Genomic DNA, 23,320 nt, shown 5'->3' with positions numbered 1-23,320 from the left:
CCTTTCAAATGAACAGATAAATCTTTTAAAAAGGAAAATAACCATTTGGGCACAATGTGATATTTTATTTTACATTTTATTTTAGGTAATGTGGTTTGGCTAGATGAAATGACAGCCACACGAGCCCTTATTAATATGAGTTCTCTGCCAGCCCAGGATAAGATAAGAAGCAGGGACGCCAGTGAAGACAAGTCATCTGAGAAAAGTAAGAAAGGTAACTGAGCACAAAGGTGGGACCTGTGGCCTAAAAGTCCTGTTTTGCACAGTCTTGTTTTGGGCTTTGGGTTACAGAGCAGAGCATTGAAACATCCCGTCAATGAGTGTGTCTGATGTTAGCTTGAATGCTTTGGACCCTCAGTAGAAAGGATGTTCCTTTACCATGATATAAGATGGACTGACACTAAGGTTCATCGTCTTCCTCACATTCCATTTTAGATAAGCAGGAGGACAGCTCAGATGATGATGAGGCTGAAGAAGGAGAAGTTGAAGATGAAAACCCAAGTGACGCAGAGGTTAGTAATAGGGCGAAATAATGTGTAAGGTTTTATTGTGAAAGTTTCTTACTGTGCTAGCTTTTACCATAAAACCTTTTGGGGGTGCATCAGGCTCTTGGCCTTTAAAATAACTGTAACAGTTCATCTTGAGATCTAGAGTAGTGCTCACACTTCTGTGTCAAAGAAAATGGCTTTATTGAGAAGTACTTTAAAGTATTTCATCATTAAGTGATGGTATATTTACTAATGATTTGTATACTATTGTTGGAAATATTTGAATATTCATTTCTAAAGTATTTGCCAAGTTCCTACTGTATACCAAGTTCTAGGTGCTAAAGATATGGAATGAAGCAAAACAAAGCTCATTACCCTCTCAGAACCTACTTTCTGGTGGGAAGTTGGACAGTGCACAGGTCCTTAGATGATGGACCGTCAGGAGGGAGTGAGTGCAGTGCAGAAAAGGGAGGGTGGGGGCAGAGGATGATGGGACTGTTGCTTTAGACAAGGTGGTGTGGGAAGCCTCTGACCTGGAAATTCTGCAGAGGAACTGGTGCTGCAACGCTGATGGATTCAGTGCTGTCTTGATGGTAATTTAGCTACTAAGGAAATACTAGTGACTAATTTTTATGTTGAAAATGTGTTTCTCTTTTGTTAAGTTGGACACATTGTCTCAGGTAGAAGAAGAGTCTCTGTTAAGAAACGATCTTCGTCCAGCTAACAAACTAGCTAAAGGAAATAGATTGTTCATGAGATTTGCTACAAAAGGTAAATTTGATACTGATTTTTACTTTTAATCAAATGATTAATGATTGAATGGCGTCTTTCTCTTCTGATTAGACGTTAGGTCAGGTCATCTCAAAATTCCCTTAAAAGTGTGATATTCTGTGCTGATGAAATAACAGCTTGCTGCCTGAGTAGGAATTTGTGCCTTTGAAAGTGAAAGTTAATTGTGTATTTTCGTGACTTCTGGCTGAAGTAGATTATTTCTGTTAAAGCTGGTTTACTCTAAATGCTTCTTAGCCAGTTACCATCTGAACTTTGAAAACTTTAAAATTAGACTTTGTAAATTTTTTTTGAAAGATTTATTTATTTATTGGGGGGCTGGTGCCATGGCTCCCTTGGCTAATCCTCTGCCTGTGGCACCGGCATCCCATATGGGCACTGGGTTCTAGTCCCAGTTCCTCCTCTTCCAGTCCAGCTCTCTGCTGTGGCCCGGGAGGGCAGGGGAGGATGGCCCAAGTGCTTGGGCCCCTGAACCTGCATGGGAGACCAGGAGGAAGCACCTGGCTCTTGGCTTCGGATCGGCATAGCTCCAGCCATAGCGGCCATCTAGGGGGTGAACCAACAGAGGGAAGACCTTTGTCTCTGTCTCTCTCTCTCACTGTCTTTAACTCTACCTGTCAAAAAAAAAAAAAAAAAAAAAGATTGATTTATTTATTTGAACGTCAGAATTACACAGAGAGAGGAGAGGCAGAGAGAGAGAGAGGTCTTCCATCTGCTGGTTCACTCCCCAGATGGCCGCAATGGACAGAGCTGTGCTGATCTGAAGCCAGGAGCCAGGAGCTTCTTTTGGGTCTCCCACATGGGTGCAGGGGCCCAAGGACTTGGGCTATCTTCCATTGCTTTCCCAGACCACAGCAGAGAGCTGGATTGGAAGTGGAGCAGCCGGAACTAGAACCGGCACACATATGGGATGCTGGTGCTTCAGGCTGGGGCGTTAACCTGCTGTGCCACAGCGCCAGCCCAGACTGTAAATTTTTTTTTTTTTTTTTTTTTTTTTTTTTTTAGTAAAAGGCAAAAGATTTATTCGATCTGAAGAGAAACCAGAGTATGTAAATTTATCATACCAAGATCCTTGTTGATGTACATGCTAACTTACCGTTCAACTCTAATTCCCTCTCACGAGACATTTTATGCATAGTAATCTTTGGTGGGTATTAGAAACACACACACAAACTCATCCAAGTCAGATGTTGCTGGATAGCGGGGACACAAGCTGAGAAATGCATTGTTAGGTGATTTTGTTGCTATGTGAACATCATACTTACACAAACCTAGATGATTGTTAGAATGTCTAAAATTATTTTATCAGATGAATTGATTTTACTGTTCCTTTTCTGATAATGAAAATAAGCTGCTGAATTGAGTGCTGTACACTCATTGGCTTATGCACACAAATGTCTCAGAAAAGTGGGCTATCCCCTGTTAATCACTCATTGTGCCTCTTGATGCAGTCAAGAGCTAGAAACATGAGGTGTGTGAGGTTGCTGGCTTTGGGACGTGACATACTGTTTGACAGGAAACAGAGGAATGTACTGTAAGGCTGATGAAAGTATGGTATAATAAACACATAAACCAGGGAGTCAGTCATTTATTATCATTACCAAGTTTGATGTATTACATGTAACTTGCTGTTCTATGCAGCTGGCGGCACAGCGGATTCGTTACACCAGCATTCCACAAAGGTGTGACTAATGGGCATTACCACCTCACTAGATCATAGAACACATTAGCTGTTGTGGTGGTCTGGGGCCACTGTTGTGTAGACAGTCCATGGTTCACTAAGGCGCCTTAGGCTGAGTGTGCCTATGTACACAAGTATGTATACATCCACATCTGTGTTTTTAGTCACTTGAGAGTTAGTCGGAGATAATACCCATTACCCCCTCGGTGTGTATATCCAGAGAACAAGGACACTCTTATACAGAGCAGTTATCAAGATTGGAAAATTTAACATTAAGTACAATACTGCCATCTAATCCATAGTCAGGTTTCTTCTGTCTCCCAAATTGTCCTTTATAGAGTCCCTCACCCCAGGTTTAGGATCCACTCCAGGACTGAGTATTGTGTCTTATCTCCTTAGTCTCTCTTTCTTTCTTTCTTTTTTTTTTTTTTTTAAGATTTATTTTAAATTTATTTTGGAAGAGTTAGAGAAAGAGAGCTCTTTTTCCAGTGGTTCACTTTCAGTTGCCACAATGACTGGGACTGGGCCAGGCCAAAACCAGGAGACAGGAGCTTCATCTGGGTCTCCCATGCAGGTGCAGGGGCCCGAGCACTTGGGCCATCTTCCATTGCTTTCCCAGGCCAAAGCAGAGAGCTGGATGGGAAGTGGAGCAGCCAAAATTTGAACCGGTGCCCATTTGGGATGCAGCAATGACTTAACCCACTGTGCCACAACACTGGTCCCCTAGTCTCTTTTTTATTTATTTATTTATTTATTTTTTATTTTGACAGGCAGAGTGGACAGTGAGAGAGAGAGATAGAGAGAAAAGTCTTCCTTTTGCCGTTGGTTCACCTTCCAATGGCTGCCACGGCTGGCGCGCTGCGGCTGGCGCACTGCGCTGATCTGAAGCCAGGAGCCAGGTGCTTCTCCTGGTCTCCTATGGGGTGCAGGGCCCAAGCACTTGGGCCATCCTCCACTGCCCTCCCGGGCCACAGCAGAAAGCTGGCCTGGAAGAGGGGCTACTGGGACAGAATCCGGCGCCCCAACTGGGACTAGAATCCGGTGTGCTGGCGCCGCTAGGCGGAGGATTAGCCTATTGAGCTGCGGCGCTGGCCCTTCTTAGTCTCTTAATCTGCAATGACTCTATTGTGCATTCCTTGACTGAGAGTTTTGGAGTGTATGGCCTCATTATTTAATAGATAGAATGCCCCTCAGTTTGGTGTTTCCTCCTAATTAGTTTTAGGTTGTGCATTTGATGTGAGCATACCATATTGGTGATAAATCAGCCATTTTCAGTTCATCATGTCAGGGGACACATGATATTTGTTTGTCCCCTTTCCAAGGATGTTATTTTTTCACTTAGTTAGAGTAGTGATGGGCTGGTGTTGTGTTGTAGCCAGTTAAACCACTGCTGCTTGTGACACTGGCATCCCATTTTGGAGTGCTAGTTTGGGTCCCGGCTGCTCTGCTTCTGGTCCAGCTTCCTACTAATGTACCTGGGAAGGCAGCAGGTTTTGGCCCAAGTGGCCCTGCCACCCACGTCTGAGATCTGGATGGAGTTCCTGCCTCCTGGCTTTGGCCTGACCCTGCCCTGGCTATTGAAAGCCATTTGGGGCCGGAGCCGCGGCTCACTAGGCTAATCCTCCACCTAGCGGTGCCGGCACACCGGGTTCTAGTCCCAGTCGGGGCGCTGGATTCTTTCCCGGTTGCCCCTCTTCCAGGCCAGCTCTCTGTTGTGGCCCGGGAGTGCAGTGGAGGATGGCCCAAGTGCTTGGGCCCTGCACCCCATGGGAGACCAGGAGAAGCACCTGGCTCCTGCCTTCGGATCAGCACGGTGCGCCAGCTGCAGCACGCCAGCCATGGCAGCCATTGGAGGGTGAACCAATGGCAAAGGAAGACCTTTCTCTCTGTCTGTCTCTCTCTCTCACTATCCACTCTGCCTGTCAAAAAAAAAAAAAAAAAAAAAAAAAGGCAAGCCATTTGGGAAGTGAACCAGCAGATGGAAGATTGATCATTCTCTCTCACTCTGCCTTTTCACTGTAAATTTACTGTTTTTCCATTTATAATGGGAGAGAACAGATTATGCAGTGCTGGCTGCAGGTCAGACTTTCAGGCAGTAGCATTAACATCATTGATGATTTCTAACTCCATCGTTTCTTTATTGATTGGCAGTCTGCCTTTGTTACGTATCTGTTTACTTATTATCTGTTTAGACTCCTGGATTCTTATTTATTTGGTGGATTATCGTGCATTGCTGTCATTATTTTGATAAACAGATGCTTCTGGATTGGGCCAGTAAAGCCCCTTCAGGCTGTGTTTTGACTCTAGACTTGCCCCATCATTCTTCGTCTGCTTTCCTACTTTCCTGCACAACACAAACTGTTGTGATTTGCTTTCTTTTTTTCTTTTTAAGGTTTATTTGATTTATTGAAAGGCAGAGTTATAGAGAGGCAGAGGCAGAGAGAGAGGTCTTCCATCCACTGGTTCACTCCCCAAATGACCCCAGTGGCCAGAGCTGGGCCAGGTCAAAGCCAGGAGCTTCTGGGTCTCCCACCTGATTGCAGGGGCCTTAGAACTTGGGCCATCTTCCACTGCTTTCCATGACAGAGAGCTAGATTGGAAGTGGAGCAGCCAGGACTTGAACCAGCACCCATATGGGATGTCAGCACTGCAGGCAGCGCTTTACCTGCTGTGCCACAGTGCCGGCCCCACCATTGTGATTTTCTAGATGCAGGTTATACTTACCTGCCCCAAATCTGGAATGAAGGAAGTGGTGGGTGTTTCTTTTCTGGGAAGTGTGCACTGCTGGTGTGTTTTGCACTGGCTGCATTACCATGGTGTTTGTCCTCGACAGTCAGAGTGTGTGTGGAGGTGTCAGGGGCCTTTACTGCTTTTGATAAAACGTGTTAGCCCTGATCACCTTTCCTCACTGGTGGCTGGCGTTTGAACCTGATGAATCTGATTTTTTTCACGTGTACATTCCACTGGAGTGGCTGTTGAGTACACACGGAAAGTATAGCATTATGCAGGCTTTTTTTAAGCCTTTTTGAAGAACCGTACAATTAGCTAGAAAAAAAAAGATGCACTAAATATATGGAATTGTGTCTCGTCTGTTTCTTTCTCTCTTATTCTATGTTAGAGTGTTGTGATTCACAAGCAAGAGTCTTTCAGGGGCAGCTTTAGACAGGTCAGGCTCACGCATCTGAGAATTTTACTTTTATTTTTATTTTAAGCATTTTTCCTGGTAAGTTAGTCATCTACATGACAGCTTTACCTTGGTCATCTCTATTTACCTCTATGCCTCCCACACTACATTGGCTTAGTAGGCATTCAGAGTGAATATAGTGAATCTTTCCTTTTGTCTTTTTTTTTTTTTAAGACTTATTTATTTATTTGAAAGAGTTACAGAGATGCAGAGAGAGAAAGAGACAGAAAGAGAGAGGGAGAGAGGAGTCTTCCTTCCACTAGTTCACTCCCCAAATGGCCGCAATGGCCAGAGCTGGGCCAGTCTGAAGCCAAGAGCCGGGAGCTTCTTCCGGGTCTCCCACTTGGGCACAGGGGCCCAAAGACTTGGGCCATCTTCCATTGCTTTCCCAGGCCATAGCAGAGAGCTGGATGGGAAGTGGAGCAGCCGGGACTGGAACCAGCGCCCATATGGGATGCTGGCACTGCAGGTGGCAGCTTTACCCGCTATCCACAGCACTGGCCCTGTGAATCTCTCCTGATTCATTGATTGCACTGATCTGATCTCAGCTGTAGAAAACTTATTTTTTAAACCATTCAACATTGTCCTCACATCCACAGGAAATCCTAGATAACTGTTGTAATTGATTTTTAGATGACAAAAAGGAGCTTGGAGCAGCCAGAAGGAGTCAGTACTACATGAAATATGGGAATCCTAATTATGGAGGCATGAAAGGAATTCTTAGCAATTCTTGGTGAGTCAAAAGCCATAAAGTTCAATTGTTTAAGTAGGACTTAAGCCTTTCTGAATTTTTAAAAAGATGGTGTTATTTATTTGAAAGAATTAGAGAGAGGAGAGATAGACCTTCTGTCCACTGGTTCACTCCCCAAATGGGCCATCCTCTGCTACTTTCCCAGGTGCATTTAGCAGAGAACTGGATCAGAAGTGGAGTAGCTGGGACTCGAACCAGCACCCATATGGGGTGTTGGCATTACAGGTGGCGGCTTAACCTGCTACACCACAATGGCAGCCCTGGATACTATTCTGTAGGGGAATATCAAAAGCTCAGGACTGAAGGGAAGACGGGAGGGATGAATTCATGTTTGTTAATGTGGTAAATGGTGTGAGGATGCTGAGTGTCCTTGTCATTAAAAGGATCTCTATTTCAGCCCCTAACATTGTGTCAGGGTTTAGTTAAAATGAATTAGCGGGTTTCAAGGTCCTCCTATCGGTTTTGATGATGTTCTTGTTTTGCCAATGTTACAGGAAGCGAAGATACCATTCCCGTCGCATTCAGCGGGATGTGATCAAGAAGCGAGCTCTGATTGGGGATGACGTTGGCTTGACATCGTATAAACATCGACATTCCGGTAGTTGCGTGCTCAGCTCTTGGTAGACACATATTTGGCTCGCAAAATCATATTTTTATTCTTAATACAGTCTTTTAAGGTTCCAAACTTTATCATCCTCTCTTTCTTGCCTTCACCCTCTGCCAACATATAGGAAAGTCAGTCAAGTCACAGTTAATTTTAAATTGTGCTTACCAAGAGGTCAAGTGATTTTATAAAGCTGTTCTAACAAAAAAGACCAAATGCGACATAGGGAAAATAAATAAAACTTTCCTTAGGAACCTGATTCTTCTGTGAATATCGACAGCTGCATGAAAAACAATTTTTCAGGTTATTTCATAAGATGATCTGATTTTATTGTTCCCTTTCTGATAATGAAACTAGGCTGCTGTGTTGAGGGCTTTAAACTTACTGTCTTGTGCACGAGGGCGCCTCAGAAAAGTGGGGTGTCGTGTCTCAGTTACTTTCTCCTTTTTTTTCATGGGAGGTGCTTTTTATGAAAGAACCATTTTCATTATGTTAACCTACTGTAGAATTTTTAGTGTGCCAAGGCAGCATACAGACAGGTAACAGGCAACATGTATGTCCTGTAGTAAGATAGGAAGAGATGAAATCTGCACATTTTTATTTAATGCAAATATACAAAATTTCATGTTTGAGAGCTGCATATTAATAATGTACATACTTTTTAGTATAGTTACATTTTTCCAATTTCAGTTGCTTTAAGATATTTTTATCATATACTTTTTCTATTCCTATTAAATATATCAAAAAGCAAATTACCTCTAATTCTAGCATGCTAATGGAACAACTGATTTCATTTTTTATATTTTTCCCATTTGTCTCTTTTAATAGTAGATATTATAATTTTTTTTTTTTTTTTTTGACAGGCAGAGTTAGAGAGAGACAGAGAGAAAGGTCTTCCTTCCGTTGGTTCACCCCCAAATGGCCACTGCGGCCGGCACTGCGCTGATCCGAAGCCAGGAGCCAGGCGCTTCCCTCCCGGTCTCCCATGTGGGTGCGGAGGATTAGCCAAGTGAGCCGCGGCGCCGGCCAATATTATAATCCTTGTGAATATATAATTTCCATCTTGCTTGTTCCTCTTACCATAAGTGTTCTTCCTTTAACTTTAAAATTACAGTTAATTTTTGTTGTTTGAGGTGAGTGTATTCTGTAAATACAGTTAGGGAACACTGAATCAGCAAGTACTGATCCATGTAAAGCCTGTGGTCACACCATTTGCCTCAACTGATTAGTATGTAGAATTGGTTTTTTATATGGTTTTCTGTTTGAAGACACTTTTTTTAATAAAGGAAATGTGTTATTTGTATATGTAAATTAATTACTGATTCATTAGCTGAATTCAGAACCACCAGCCTTGTGACTTGCCTAAGTGAGGCTCATTTCACGCAGGCGGTTTCCCTGCAAAGACAGATTAGAGCTGCCTTGTGCTTAAGGGCACTGGACCCCTTTCAGTGCCACGCCTAGGGGCCATTTGAAACAGGGGGCTACCTAAGCAAAAAGCACAGGGCTGTAGGACAGGTGGCCCTCAGTAGACTGTGGAAAGGATGCCTGTGTACAGGCTGAGGATGAAATAAGCAGAGAGCTGTTGCTTTGTGTGGGAATGTGTGTGTCTGCTGACTTAGGTTTTTGTTGTTGTTGCTCTGTACTCCTCTGCAAATGACGGTGGAAATACTTCAGGTATTGATTCTGGAGCTACCAGTAAATTTGCCAAGGTCAGAAATATAAAACCTGTGAGTAATGGAGGTTTACTGTGTTTTAAGTGACTTTACAGTATTCCGCTAGGCTGCTCAGTCATACTTGATCAGACTGTTCTTGGGCTGTAGACATCGCGTTGGTATCCAGTTTGGCACTGTTCTAGGCAGTGCACCAGTAAAATCTTGGAGGGAGACCTCATCTTATCAGAAGGTCACAGGTTGGAATGGAATGTTAGTGCTTTTCCTGATGGTCTTGGTTACATTTCTTCAGGACTGGTGAATGTTCCTGAGGAGCCCATTGAAGAGGAGGAAGAGGAGGAGGAGGAGGAGGACCAGGACATGGATGCAGACGACAGGGTGGTGGTAGAGTACCACGAGGAGCTCCCGGCTGTCAGGCAGGCACGGGAGCGGAGCGCATCCAGGCGGTCGAGTGACAGCAGCTCAGACTCGGATGAAATGGACTATGATCTCGAACTGAAAATGATTTCCACTCCCTCACCAAAGAAAAGCATGAAAATGACTATGTATGCTGATGAAGTGGAATCTCAGTTGAAGAGTATTAGGTACGGTGCTTTTTTTAAAACTTTTTCAACTTTAGCTTCTAATTTGATTTTAAGTATTAATTACAAGTTTGTCAATTCCTCTTAATCTTATGATCATTTATCTATTCTAATTTTAGTCCTTTGTAGCAGTTGAATGAAACAGCCGATTTTCCCTGTGTACAAGCGGCGATCCTTGTGTGAAAACTGTAGACAGAATAGAAATGAAATCGCTGTCCTCTCCTGATGTCAGCGGCTGTCAGCAGTTAGGTGAATGAGCGGCCAGCTGTTTTTCATGTATCTGCACAACTAAAGGAAAAGACTGTAGACGTATTTGTATCAAATGAGCTTGAGCTATTGGTGTTTGTGCTGTGCTTTTCCCATTTTATATATCATAGCCATCTATTATTTTACTCGACTGCAAGTAATTCATTGTTTGAAAGTATGGTTCTTTAATCCATCGTTGCTAGGCATTTTGGTCTGTATTCTTACTCTCTCACTAACTAGTTAAATTCTTTAGTTGTTTGACAGCAGATGCATGTTTTACAATGTGATAAGCATTGCTGAATTCCTCTTAGAAGGGTTTTCTCATTCACATTGCCACCTGTTAGCTACGGTCTCACCAGCCTTAGGTGTTAGCATCTTTACTCACTAACAGTAACAGGAAAGGTTATGTGAATGCGCATTTCTTCTTCTTTTTTAAAATTTAAAGATTTATTTATTGTATTTGAAAGAGTTACACAGATAGAGGAGAGAGAGAGAGAGAGAGAGAGAGAGATCGATCTTCCATTGGCTGGTTCACTCCTCAGTTAGCCACAACAGCCAGAGCTGCACCGATCCAAAGCCAGGAGCTAGGAGCCTCCTCTGGGTCTTCCAGAGGAAGACCTCTAGGTGCAGGGGCCCAAGGACTTGAGCCATCTCTCACTGCCTTCCCAGGCCACAGCAGAGAGCTGGATGGGAAGTGGAGCAGCTGGAACTCGAACTGGCGCCCATATGGGATTCCAGCACTGGAGGTGGCGGCTCTATCCACTATGCCACAGCTCCGGCCCCGTGAATGTGCATTTCTTTATTATTAGTAGGGCTGAGCATGTGGTGTATCTATAGCTCCAAGGGTTAGAGTCTAGGTCTGGTGTCTCTAAGGTGCCTTTGGAGGCATATTAGATGGAATAAAAAAAAAAGACTTTTCATGTTGATTTGTTTGTATGACCTTGTTTACATTTGTATGTTTAGTTTTCAGAGACCCTTCTGATAGAAACTGCTGCCAGAATCATGCTGCACCTAGCGTGGTAATAGATCTCTTTGACCTAGAAGTTTTCCTTGACCAGAAGAAGGGACAATAGACTCTGACTGTGTCGTGTTGTGGTTTTTTTTGTTTTTTTGTTTTGTTTTGTTTCCATTTGATTTATTTGAAGGGCTGAGATAGAAAGATAGTGAGATCTGCCATCCTCTGGTTCACTCCCCAGATGTCTGCAATGGCTGGAGCTGGGCCAGACCAAAGACAGGAGCTGCTTCTGGGTCTCCCACATGGGTGCAGGGGCCCAAGGACTTGGGCCATCTTCTGCTGCTTTCTGAGGCACATTTGCAGGGAGCTGGATTGGAAATGGAGTGGCTGGGACTTTGAACTGGCACTCATGTGGGATGCTGGCATTGCAGGCAGCAGCTTTGCCTGCTATGCCACAACCCTGGCCTTTGGATTGGATTTCTTAAAAATCATTTTCTCCGAAGTGGATTAACTGTGCCTTTTTTATTTTTAAAGGAACTCCATGAAGGCAGATAGCATTTCCACAAGCAATATCAAAAACCGAATTGGTAGCAAATTACCAACTGAGAAATTTGCAGATGTACGGCATCTGTTAGATGAAAAACGCCAGCATTCACGTCCACGGCCACCTGGCAGCAGTACAAAATCAGGTGGTATTCTTCATCTGAGCTCCGGCACGCAGATCGGGGCAGGGACGGGGTCGGGGCTGAACGTTCTGTTTGTGATGATGCTGTGCTGCTTTAGGATGTGAAGAACAGACTTTTGCCAGACAGGCTTTCAGTATTTTTGTCCCAAACACTTCTTTTACTCTATATGCCATTAACATAGTTTATACAGAAGAATCATAGAAATTAAGTTGAGTGGTTGTGTAAGTGGTTAGGAGTTTGATCTGGATCATTGATGTGCCCAGACACTCCTAGAGCGAGCATGTGACTGTGCCTGCTCTGGGCCAGGACTCCAAGACTGGGAACATTCCGAGTCCTCGGAGGGCACACCGTTGACCTCCAGGGAGAACAGTGGAAGGCGTCTCAGGGAAGGGGGCTTCAGAGCTAGGCCTTGGAGAGGGAACAGGGCTCAATCGGCAAGCCTGATTTTTTGACCATATACCGGCTTTAGAAAGATAACTTGGGGGTGGTTTAAGTAACAAGGGCCTGATCTAGGTCAAGGACAGTGGAGACAATGAGGACAAGAAGCCCCATGAAGGAAGATTCGGTACTGGGCATCATGGGAAGAAAGTTGGAGAAACCAAGGGCTCAGCCAGAGTCATGCGAGAAATGCGTGCTGCTATCAGAGAGCTTTCAGTGAGGTGGGCGAAGTGTGTGTGCGTGTGTGTGTGTGTGTCGTCTTGATCCTTTGCTTTCTCCTGTCTCATTATATTTATTGGTTACATATAGTAAGTTTATTGGAAACTACTTACGTGTTTAGATTGTGGCTTCTGCTCTTAGGAACTTGTAGTTTTGTTTGTTAGTTGAAATTTTTTGCTGCAATTATTTAATTTGCTTGGTTCTACCAAAAAAAAATTGATTCTCCTTCAAACATTTTTTTCTGGAGAATCAGCAGAGATTCTCCTCGTCTAGTGGCCTTTATCTCCAAATTTTCTTAGAGACATGCAAACAGATTCTGGAAAGAAAAGCCTTTTAGAAGCCCGAGCGTGTCGGGTGCCCAGTCCCCTTCAGGGGAGCTCCAGTCATCGGCACAGGTGGTAAAGTACGCACGTGGTCACAGTGCTTTTTCTCTTTTCCAGATATACGCCAGCGGTTAGGAAAAAGACCATATTCTCCAGAGAAGGCTTTTAGTGGTAACCCAGTTGCTCGGAGAGAGCCCTCTTCTGATGTGCACAGTCGGCTAGGTGTTCCCAGGCAAGATATTAAAGGCCTCTACTCAGATACTCGAGAGAAGAAGTCAGGTTGGTGACATGGTGACACTTAAATCTGCTGGGAGGGGTTTGGGTAAGAGCGGAGGGCAAATGGGTTAGCATAGAAGCATAAGGCAGGAAATGGCACATGCCAAGAGTGAACCATTTTTTCTCTTCTGTTATAATTGTTGTCACCACCACCACCATCATCATCCTAACAGTAAGAAAGGTTTAAAAGAACAGAAAAGTCCCACAACCCTGGTTCTTTCTGTTCAGCACAAATTCTTTTTCAGTTTCATGTGTTCTGTCTTTGTTCCACATATTCATACATAGCCTACTTCTTCCATATTGCATTTTATTATAATCATTTTCCCACGTGAAACTTGTAAGTGTGGCTGTTCCAAAGTGCTGCACACTTTTTTTTCTTGATGGTGTCCTGAGCAACTCCCAGTTCCCCTCCCCTCCCCTCCCCTCCCCTCCCCTCCCTTCCCCTTATTTATTTGAAAGAGTTACAGAGAGAGAGAGAGAGAGAGAGAGAGAGAGAGAGAGAGCTCTTCCATCTCCTGGTTTACTCCCCAAATGTCTACAATAGCTGGGGCTGGGCCAGACCAAAGCCAGGAGCCAGGAGCTTCTTCCTTGTCTCCCACATGGGTGCAGGGGCCCAAGCACTTGAGCTATCCTTTGCTGCTTTCCTAGGCACATTAGCAGGGAGCTGGATCAGAAATGGAGCAGCTGGGACTCAAACCGGCACCCTTGTGAGTTGCTGGCATCATGGGTGGTGGCTTTACCCACTACAACATGACACTGGCCCTTTTTGCACACTTTTTGTCTAATGTTAGATTTTAATAAGATAACATTTTAAAAAGTAATGGATAGTGGGCAGAAAATATGAATGTTCACAGTATACTGGGCCCATCAGTTCACAGAGTGTTAGAGCTAAAAACACATGAGAGAATGGCCCACCCACTCCTGGCAGACTGAAGTGGTACGCAGGTCCTGGTGGGTCTCACCAGGGAGCACAGCTAGCTGTGGCAGGAGACAGCTTCTTGGGTAATTCTTTGGATGTATGCCCAAGGGTAACAATATCCCTTTGAGTTCAGAGCCCTGCATTTGCAGGCCAAACTGCAGCCAGGGAAGTGGGGTTGCCTACCCAAGGCTGTGCTGTGGCTGCAAGTGCCACAGGCCACTGGTCTTTCCTGTACAGCAGGCATTGGCAGTGCCCCTGCTTCCCCAGCACTACCCGGCTCTTGGCATTGACTGCTGACTCAAGTGCCTTCTCACCCAAACAGGTGGCTTATGGACTCGCTTAGGATCTGCACCCAAGACCAAAGAAAAGAATACAAAGAAAGTGGACCACAGGGCGCCTGGCACTGAGGAAGATGACTCCGAGCTGCAAAGGGCATGGGGGGCTCTGATAAAGGAGAAAGAACAGTCTCGCCAAAAGAAGAGCCGGTTAGATCACTTACCATCTCTCCAGATTGAAGTTAGTCGGGAAAGCAGCTCTGGTTCAGAGGCAGAGTCCTGATGCCCCCGGGGCTTGTGGCAGCTGCCCTCAGGCCTGACCTTCTCGCACAGGGTGGGGTGCACAGTAGGAAGCTCCCCCTGCAGGAGTTGGCGCCCTCCTGCTCTGACTCACACAGTCACTGTCAGCTCTTGCCTCTTGCGCAAGACGTCTGTAAGAATGTGATGAGTTTTGAAGGGCATCGCTCTGGCTTTTGCTGCAGAGTTGTAGTTCTGGGCCCTCGATTCTCTTCCCACCGCCCCACAAGCTTTACCCTTTTGAGGAAAAGGCAGCCCTCCAGATTTTGTAGACGTTTTTCTTAATATTTTTAACATTGTGTCTTTTAAAAGAAATGTTTTACACAGTTCATCCAAAGAGCAGAGAACTGAACTTCTCACTATTGCCTTGGCCCTGACAGCTGTTACCAGCACCCTTTTCCCAAGAAAAGTCAATTCCCAGGTGCTTATTGGACAGCCTTCGAGGGGGAAGATGAGGGAAGCTGCCAGCTCACCCTTCCAGGACCCTAGTGTGGGGCCGAATCTCACGGACCTGACCTCAGAGGTGCACCAGTTCCGCCCAGGTAGATAAGAGACACAGCATTGATCGCCCTTCCATTCCTCCCCGGGGGATTTCTGTTAGAGGCCTCTTTCTGGCTGTCAGCTTGACGTGAAGATCAAGATGTTCAGTGCTGGGATTTTTAGGAACAAAAAACTGTGACTTCTGGATTTGGGATTGATTTTTGTGCTGGGGTGGGGTTGTGGGTTAATGTTGAACAATTTTTAAGTATTATGTTTAAGAAATATTAATGATTTAAAAGTTTAAATTTTTAATTTTTATATGTGGAAATTCTTCCTGTTGGCTACAGGGGAAGCTCAAGTAGTGTCTTCTTTTGTGCTGTTAAATATATATTATATACTTTGGAAGAAGGCAAAGAGAGGAGTCTCATTATTTTTAAATGACTCAGACTGTATAGTTTGTTCATTGTATGTAGAGTTCCGCTTGCTTTGGGTCCACTGTAGGAAAGGGTCCATCCATCCGAGATGGGAAACTGTCTGTCATCACTTTAGAAGTGATGCCTTAATATTTATTCTTTCTGTTTCCAAGTTGTGGCACTCTAAGACTGTTTCAAAACCTGCAAATAAGATACTAGTTACAGAAATTTTCGTTGCTTTAGTTTTAAACTCCTTTCAGATAATTTTCCTTCAAAAAGGAGATCAATTCATTTGTCGTCTGATTTTTATCTGGAAGTATTTAACTTTGTTTTCTTCTGCAGGCTTAAAAATAGTGTTTCAGTTCAGTTCACTTGAACTTAAAGAGTCAGAGATAATAATAAGCCTTTGTCCCTTTTGTGTTGTCTCCGCTCTTCACCTGCCTGGAGTGTTCTATTGGAGCCCTGGACCCCAGAGATCTTGGGGCTGAGCTAATGGCCATACTGACAGTTGATTCCACTGGGGTCCAAATGAATCCAGAACATGTTGCTAATAAAGCAAAGGGCTTTGTTTTTTTGAAACTTGAAAGCTGCGACAAAAGCTGCATTGTACTGTATTTTGTTGGTCACCCTGTTCTCCCCCTCCTTTTGGAAAGCTTAGCGCAGAACCCCTGTAGGTTCCAGCTTCCTGGGATTCTGCGAAAGGTATGATGTTGGTGTCTCTGTCAGCTGAGACCTCAGGTATCTGAGCTTTCTCAGCTCTTCTCGCCCAGGGTCAGGTTCTTAGGAGGGGCAGGGTTTGAGTGCTGGTAGAGTCAGAGACCTGCATGACAGCCCATGCTGTGTTCCATGGACCTCCCTTTCCCCCTGGCAGACGAGCGGGCTGCTCTAGAGCTTCTGGCCTTGTCGGCACATCTCAGCCGTGCTGCCCTGGGCTGCCCAGCGCTGGCTTCTGTTGCAGGTGGGAGAGGGCTCAAGGAGACAGCTGAGGGCGTGCATTAGCTTGTGGATAGGAACTTACTTAGCCTCATCCCTTTACAGTCTCTGGTTTTCCTAATGAGACAAAGATGTCCTTGTGTTCAAGGTCCCAGCCGGCTTGGTCGCAGGGTTTAGAAAAGGCCTCCCTTTTTGTCTTAGTCGTGACCCTCCCCCACTGGTAGTTGAGGCCCCTTTGCCCCCGAGCCTTTAGGTGCTCCCGGTCTCCTGCTAAAGATCAAGAAGACTACAGAAGGGGGACAGTGTGTAGCCACTGCAGCAGCCTTGCGCTTCCCGCAGAGACACCCCGCACAGGTGACTCCAGAGGCTGTCATTTGTTTCCCAGAGTTATTTGCCTGCTTACCCTTCTTCTTTCTCCCCAGCCTGCACTCAGGCACTCAGCGTTGTAGTGTTGCACGGGCCTCCTGCATGTCCAGGCCCTGTCTTTGGATCTTAGGAGTGCGGATGAGCAGTGAGGACAGCTCATGGCACTCCCCATCCATGTGGGCAGCAGGGCGACACGCTTTCTGTATCCCTCGTAGTCCTTCTATGTAGGAGATGTTAAATACGATTTTGCTGCTTGAGAGCAACTGCAGATACCTCACTTCTATTTCCCACTCTCCATCTCTGGTACCAGGTTCCCAGGAGAACTTGTTAGAACCCACAGTAAGCTGTAAACCCTCTCCCCCGGCCCCTCTGGGCTCATCCAGCAGATCCCCCACCCGGTTCAGTACTGTCCGTCCCACTGGGCTGCACAGCAGCCTCTTCACTCACCTCTGCCCCATCTCCCTCCCACTCTGCACACTGCAGTCGGGACGGGCTTCTGTGGTGTTAGCAGCTCAACTGAGACGTGATTTACAGAGCATGCGTTCACCCGTGTGAGTTGGACAGCCATCATGATATTCAGTTTCTGGACATTTTCATCACCCATTTAGCGTCTCTCCCGTTCCCTGTTCTCTAGCCCTTGGCAGCTACTGAGGTGCTTTCCGTCTTTGTGGATTTACCTGTCTGGACATTCATGTTAGTGCAGTCACATACCAAGTCTCTACAAGAGACTTCAGGACATTCATGGAAAATGGAATTGAAGATAAGCTTGTTTTGGTGTAAAAAATGTTTTTAGATCCACACATTTGTTTTTTCATGATATGCATTTTCCATGAACCCTTGTATTTGTGACTTGCTTCTTTCACTTAACATATTTTCGAGATTCATCCATGTTGTAGCATGCATCAGTATTTCATTTTTAAATTGCTGAATAATATTCTGTTGTATGCATATGCCATAGTTTGAATTTTTTTGTCTTTTTTTTGTTTACCATATTTTTAATTTATCACTCATCAGCTGGTAGACATTTGTGTCCACTTCTTGGCTATTATGAATAATGTTGCTGTGAGCTTTTATGTGAATGTGTGTTTTCATTACTCTTGGGTTTGCACCCAGGAGTGAAACTGCCACTGTCACTGTCTTTAACCTTTTGAGGAGATACCAACCTGTTTTCCCCAGCCGCTGTGTCATTTCCAGTGAGGGTCCCACTTTCCCCACGTCTTCACCAGCACTTCCTGTTTGCCCATGTGAAGTGGTGTCTTGCTGTAGGTTTGATGTGTGTTTCTTTAAGGACCATGATGTTGGGCGTCTTTTCATGTGCTTCAGGATGAGTTTTCTTAGAGACCTGATGCTGTTATTTTTTTTTCTTGAAACCTTTCCCAAGCTTCACCATCGCCCTTGGAATCAATTCCAGACTTCCAGACTCCTTTACTAGCTTATAAATTTGGTCAGGATCGCTTCTGGCCTCTCTGGTCTGTTCTCCCCATTCTCCTGCCCTTGACTCGCTAGTTTGCTGGCTCCATCTTGGGCTCATCAGCCTTCCAGGCTGCACACACTGCTGTCTACCCCAGTGATATCGCCACCTCCCACTCTCTCCCACTGTGCCTCAGCCTTACCTTCTTTATTCCCCTCATCTTCAGGGTCTTAGGGACCCCTCTAGGAGGTGACCCTCAGCTTCGAGAGCCAGGAAGTGGGCCCCTTTTCTGTGTCCTGTGGTCCTGTCATGAAGAATTCTTGGTTTACGCTAGGGTTAGGTTAAAAAGTAAGCACCTAAGGTAAAGTTGAGTGTAATCAAAATTCTTCTTGGAAATGCCTGGGAAGGCACCATGTTGAAGGCCCGCACTGCAAGATGTCTTGTAGTGAGCTCTGCCTGTGTGGGAGCAGCGCACTGTGCTAGGTGAAGTGTGCGGCCTGCAGTTAGGCCCTTGTTGTACTTGTTGTACAAAAGTCGCTTATTTTTAGGTGTCGGAACCACACTCAGGTGAGAAGCTTGCTGTAGAGGAGCTTGGGGGCTGAGGCAGGCCGCAGGGGCCGCAAGAGACACAGGCTTGCCCGGTCCCGCCAGTGCTCAAACAACTGAACGTCACTGTCCTTTCTCCTTGTCCTCTTTTTTCTCTTTCAGCTTTTTCAGACAAATACTGTTGTGTTTAACCAAGTGATGTGTGTACCCATGTACTGCCAAATCACTGTACCCCCCAAACCCAGCACAGCTGTACACTGGACTGTAATTTCCTGTTCCTAGTTTGTGTGTGTTAGACTGTGAGCTCTGTGAGAGCAGGGACCATGTGTGACTTGTTCATGGGGCTCGGCCAGAGCCCACTACCACGCCCATGTTGTGGGACCTCCATAAGCCCGTGCTGAACTTGTAAACCCTCCGGCCTCAGGAGCGGCTCCACCCTCTGAGGCCCCGCGTCCTCATAGCCAGTCCTTGGTTTTGTTCCGTGTACATACAACACTTGACTTTCCTGCGTCAGTTTCCTTTCTAGCCTGTGCGCTCCTCTGGAGCAGGTGTCTTCATGTTCTCTCTGGCCTCCCACCGCACCAGCCCAGAATAAGTAGCACTTCCCACTGAGGGAGCTGTGTACCCAACCCAGCTGGGTACCGTTGTCTGCAGGCCGTGCTGATTCTAGGTGAGACTACCTGATTTGAGAAGGGAAGACTCGTCAGGGGTGCAGACGCTATTGCATCTAAGGATAAAAAATCTCACAAGTAGACCTGAGGAAACCTCAGATTTTGACGAGCTGGCTGTCACAGCAAGTTACACAGTTCTGTAAGCACTGGCTGGGGAATCGTGCATATAGCCCAGAATGCTTTTCAGAAAAGTGCGCATGGGCCCCGCATAGGAGAAGAAGCAGCCAGCAGGTAGGGGAGGAGCCCCAAGGAGGCACTGCTGAGCAGGTGAGAGGTACAGCTCTTTCCCGCAGCCCCTCCCCTACCTACCGCAGTACTCATGAAACCCCCCAGGGAGCCCTGATGCGGTCATGGTGGAAGGCCACCACGCACTTTGGATTAAAGTCAGCAGCAAATCGTGGCTTCGTAGGTGACTTAATTGCTGCACGAAGAAGTTTGATACATAAATATTTGCTTTTAAACCTTATGTCATAGGAAGTAAATTAGAAGCTACAGCATTTTTTTTCTTTTAAGATCTAAAAGGAGAGAATGCTTTTGGTAACCTTGAGAATAGCATGCTCGCTTCGAGGCAGACTGTTACTGCATAATCTGACCAACAATGAACATCTAGAACTTTTCTTACATGTTTATAAAATAAAGCTTAGAAGAAAAACTACCGCCGCTGCTTTTTTCCCAGTGGGACACCGTGACTGTTTGGTGGAACTGACGCTGCTCGGAGCGGTGAGACGTGGCCCCGAAGCCTGTTTTAAGCGGTTGACAGGCACTGAAGTGAGAGCTGACTGCTGGAAGTGAAACTGCAGGGTGGGTGGCGTTTCTCCTCCCAAAGCCAGGACCCTGCCTGGGGACTCTTAACTGCTTGCTTGAGCAACTCCAGCGGCCCTCCCAGGGTGGCCAGATCCCGAAGTCGTTGAGACCTCATTGTCACCCTGACCCCTGGAGGAGGGCAGGGGAGGAGACAGGGCTTTCTGTGCCTGTGTGGCATTCTTGTAGCGTCTGGTTAATTCGCCCCTCGTCTGTCTTCTCGTGGGCAAGTGCTCCTCAGAGCAGGTGGGAGCCACAGGCAGCACGTCTGCCGCAGACGGAACGCCTTTTGGGGAAGGCTGCATAGGACAGCGGCCTGGGCCGGGCCCAGGGAGTCATTCTGCCGAGTAGGAAAGACAGCAGGTCCCCTCACCCCCCGGGCCTCCGTCCCCTGCCTGTCAGATAAAGGGTTTGCCTGGCTCACTCCCGTGTGAGACAGGAAGGGGTTGGGACGAGCATGAGACTGAGACATTGGACCCTTGATCTCATGGCTCTGTGCTGTCCTCCCTTCTCCCAGCCCCTCGGCTGTGATGGACAAGAGAGTCCCCTCCCTGCTCCATCATCCTCCCAGCCCCCAGGACGTGCACACACACCATTCAAGGCTTTTATTAGGAAGATGTGTATGGGGTGCTCACAAGCGTCTGGACTGATGCACAAGTCATTTTGCTCGCTGATCTGGAGGCTGGAGTCTGCGATCGAGGTGGCAGCATGGCGAGGGCCCTCCTCCTGGCGGGCTCACGGCTGCTCCCCCTGTGTGGCATGAGGCCCTTCTGCTAAGGCCACCAATCCTATCAGATTAGGACCCTCTTCCCCACCACATCACAGAACCTTAATTACCTCCTAAAAGCTGTGTCTAAATCCAAATACACTCTCCCTGGTGTGTATGTGGAGGGGAGGGACAGTGATGCAAGCTTGGTCTGTAGGAATTTGAAGAATGAGGTTTCTGCTGTTTAGAAGCTCACAAAGCCATGGATCCGCGGTGGGAGGGTTTGTACCCATTCAGCAACCTGGTTCTGGAGCAGACAGACCTGCTTCTGAGTTCCAGTTCTGCCCACCTAGTGGCCATGTGGCCTTGGGCAAAGTACTTGCCCTCTGGAAGCCAGCTTCCTCAGCTGTGAGACTGGGGCCTTTGTGGGGTGACTGAAGGTCACATGAGGGCTCCATGGAAGGCCTTGGGCCTGAGGCTGACTCCAGCGCTGTCCACGAGGGGTTACGTCTGCTCTACGCTCTACCCTCCCTCCATGCTCCTCTCTCCCCGGCCCCAGCACTCTGCAGCCCTCTGCATTCTCCCCAGCTTCCTAGGACTCAGGCAGTTGGGTGGTTCCAACAGGGGCAGGCTGGGGCAGACCCCACAGACCCCAGGGAAGCCCCTGCCTCATGCAGAACACCCCTCCACCTGGGAGTGTTCTGTTCAATTTTTTTAATTTAGAATAATTTAAAGATCACAGAACGTTTCCAAGGATAGAGCGAGGATTGTGCCACGTTGTATCTTGTCCTTCCTCCCTTCCCTGTCTGGACCACGCACCAAGCACCACCCAGCTTTACCCCTGCTGTGTGCTGTGGCCACAGTGGAGTCAGCACGTTCAGGAAGTGTGTTCAGCATGTTATCAGAATGATAGCTGCCGACTTGTCATGTCCAGGTCTCTGTCCTGTCAGCGGTCTCTCAGAGACTGTTACCACCACGTTTTTCTGGTCTGGGGTCTGGCCAGGGCCAGGCGCTGCCTTTAGGGAGCATCTGTTCTGTAGCCTTGTCTGGCGTGGTTCCTGAGCCTTTCATGTGGTTTTTGAAGAGTCAAGTTTATGCTATAGAACGGCTGTCAAGTGGGTCCCTTGGTGTTTGCGATGTGTTAGGAGGCGCCTTGAGGTTTGCTTGGTTAGGGTGTGTATTTGTGAACACCTAGCTGTGTCCTAGGTGCTGCGAGCGAGGAGCGTCACACAACACAGCCTGGCCCTGACCTTGGGGCCTGAAGTTTGGGTGTTGGGGGCAAGCAGTTACTGTCCGTTGGGCTTAAAGGGCCCCTGTGTGTTCTCGTGATTAGAGGCACTGACAAGCTTGGGCGAATACATCTTCGATGGATGCAGGATGAGTCTGTTCTGGACGTCTACAGAGATGGAGAATTTGCCCGCTGAGGTGCCCCCAAGTCCACACTCTCAGCACGAAGTCCTGCTCCTCAGTCCAGCGTCCAGCTCTGCCCTTCCGAGGACCTACTCTATGACTTTGGGCTTCTCCCCTCCCCCTCCAGGTCTAGTGTCCTTGGGACTCAAAATGAGCTGAGGGGGGCAGGAGAGTCACGGAGCCCTGGAGTGGAGGAAGATAGCCTGCAACAAGGCTGAGCAGGTGTGCACGCCTGCACTGTGCTCTGGGGGCAAAGTCAGACCCGAACTCGCTTTCTGGATGGTATGCCGTAGGGGAACATGGTGAATTGTCATTTCTGCCCCAATAGCCACGTTAAGATTTTGTCATGGGTGTTTTGGTGAGACCAAAGCAGGCCATGCAAAAATGTTTGAAAGTGTCATCAGATCTCCACAGAACTGTGGCCGAGCAAGCTTTCAATGTGAGAAGATAAAATTGATTTTCATCTAGTCATTCAGTCAACACCACTCTTACCTTTATTTAACGCATTTCAAAGTGCACCCCTGGGGCAGGGTGCCCAGCAGAGTAGCTTCTTGCTAATGTGCACCCTGGGAGGCAGCACATGATGGCTGGGTCCCTGCCACCCACATGGGAGACCTGGGTTGAAGTTCTGGGCCCCCAGCTCAGCCTGGTCCGGCCCCAGCTGTTTCAGTTATTTGGGGAGTGAACCATTGGATGGAAGAAGATCTCACCCTTCCCTCCTGCCCTTTCAGAAAAATAAATTTCTAAAAACTGCTCTTCCTGGAGCTGTAGATGTTCATGTGAGAGAGAACCTGATTAAAGTCCAGTTCTCTGCACTGGCGATTTACCAAGGGCTCAGTAGCCACATGGGACTGATGTCTTTGTGTTGGAGAGTGCAGATGGAGAGCAGCCCCCTGCACTTCCCAACAACCCGGAAGCGGAGGTGCAGGAGGAGACCTGCAGGCCCTCACACAGGACTGCAGGCGGTCAGCCCTGCGGTCTCTGGTGGCTGGGGTGGGTCAGAGGTGTGCAGTGAGATCGCAGGAACATCACCCCTTCTGTTACTTGAGCAGCTCAGGGCTCTGTTAAATCAGGGGTTGCACCAGGGTGCTGTAGCCAGAGTTTAAAGAGGATCCAGCCAGCGTGGAACTGAGACATTGATTCCAGCCAGGGCTTTGGTTCTTTCTGCTTTCCTGGCCTTCCATAATCTCAGGGCCTTGAG

The 23,320-nt window shown here is 46.9% G+C and overlaps 1 protein-coding gene across 2 annotated transcripts in view; it reads left to right on the top strand.

Annotated features, from left to right (window-relative positions):
• The window catches only part of NCBP3 (nuclear cap binding subunit 3), a 34,589-nt gene extending 14,735 nt beyond the window's left edge, over positions 1-19,854 (top strand). The window contains exons 5-14 of one of the 2 annotated variants that reach the window (XM_008270876.5): positions 86-205; positions 436-512; positions 1,151-1,259; positions 6,776-6,875; positions 7,388-7,491; positions 9,460-9,751; positions 11,484-11,638; positions 12,733-12,894; positions 14,133-14,295; positions 14,763-19,854. In XM_008270876.5, the coding sequence (XP_008269098.1) occupies positions 86-205; positions 436-512; positions 1,151-1,259; positions 6,776-6,875; positions 7,388-7,491; positions 9,460-9,751; positions 11,484-11,638; positions 12,733-12,894; positions 14,133-14,295; positions 14,763-14,871 (1,391 nt within the window). In that variant the 3' untranslated portion in view covers positions 14,872-19,854. Of the gene's footprint in view, positions 1-85; positions 215-435; positions 513-1,150; positions 1,260-6,775; positions 6,876-7,387; positions 7,492-9,459; positions 9,752-11,483; positions 11,639-12,732; positions 12,895-14,132; positions 14,296-14,762 lie in introns of both variants that reach the window. The other variant, XM_008270875.5, reaches the window with a different exon arrangement.
• The last annotated feature ends 3,466 nt before the right edge of the window (positions 19,855-23,320 follow it).

Source organism: Oryctolagus cuniculus, chromosome 17, assembly GCF_051225735.1.
Source record: "Oryctolagus cuniculus isolate XC-2025 breed Fujian yellow rabbit chromosome 17, ASM5122573v1, whole genome shotgun sequence".
NCBI lineage: Eukaryota > Metazoa > Chordata > Mammalia > Lagomorpha > Leporidae > Oryctolagus > Oryctolagus cuniculus.
The sequence above is the reverse complement of the archived record's forward strand: the minus strand, read 5'-3'. Positions and strand labels throughout refer to the sequence as shown.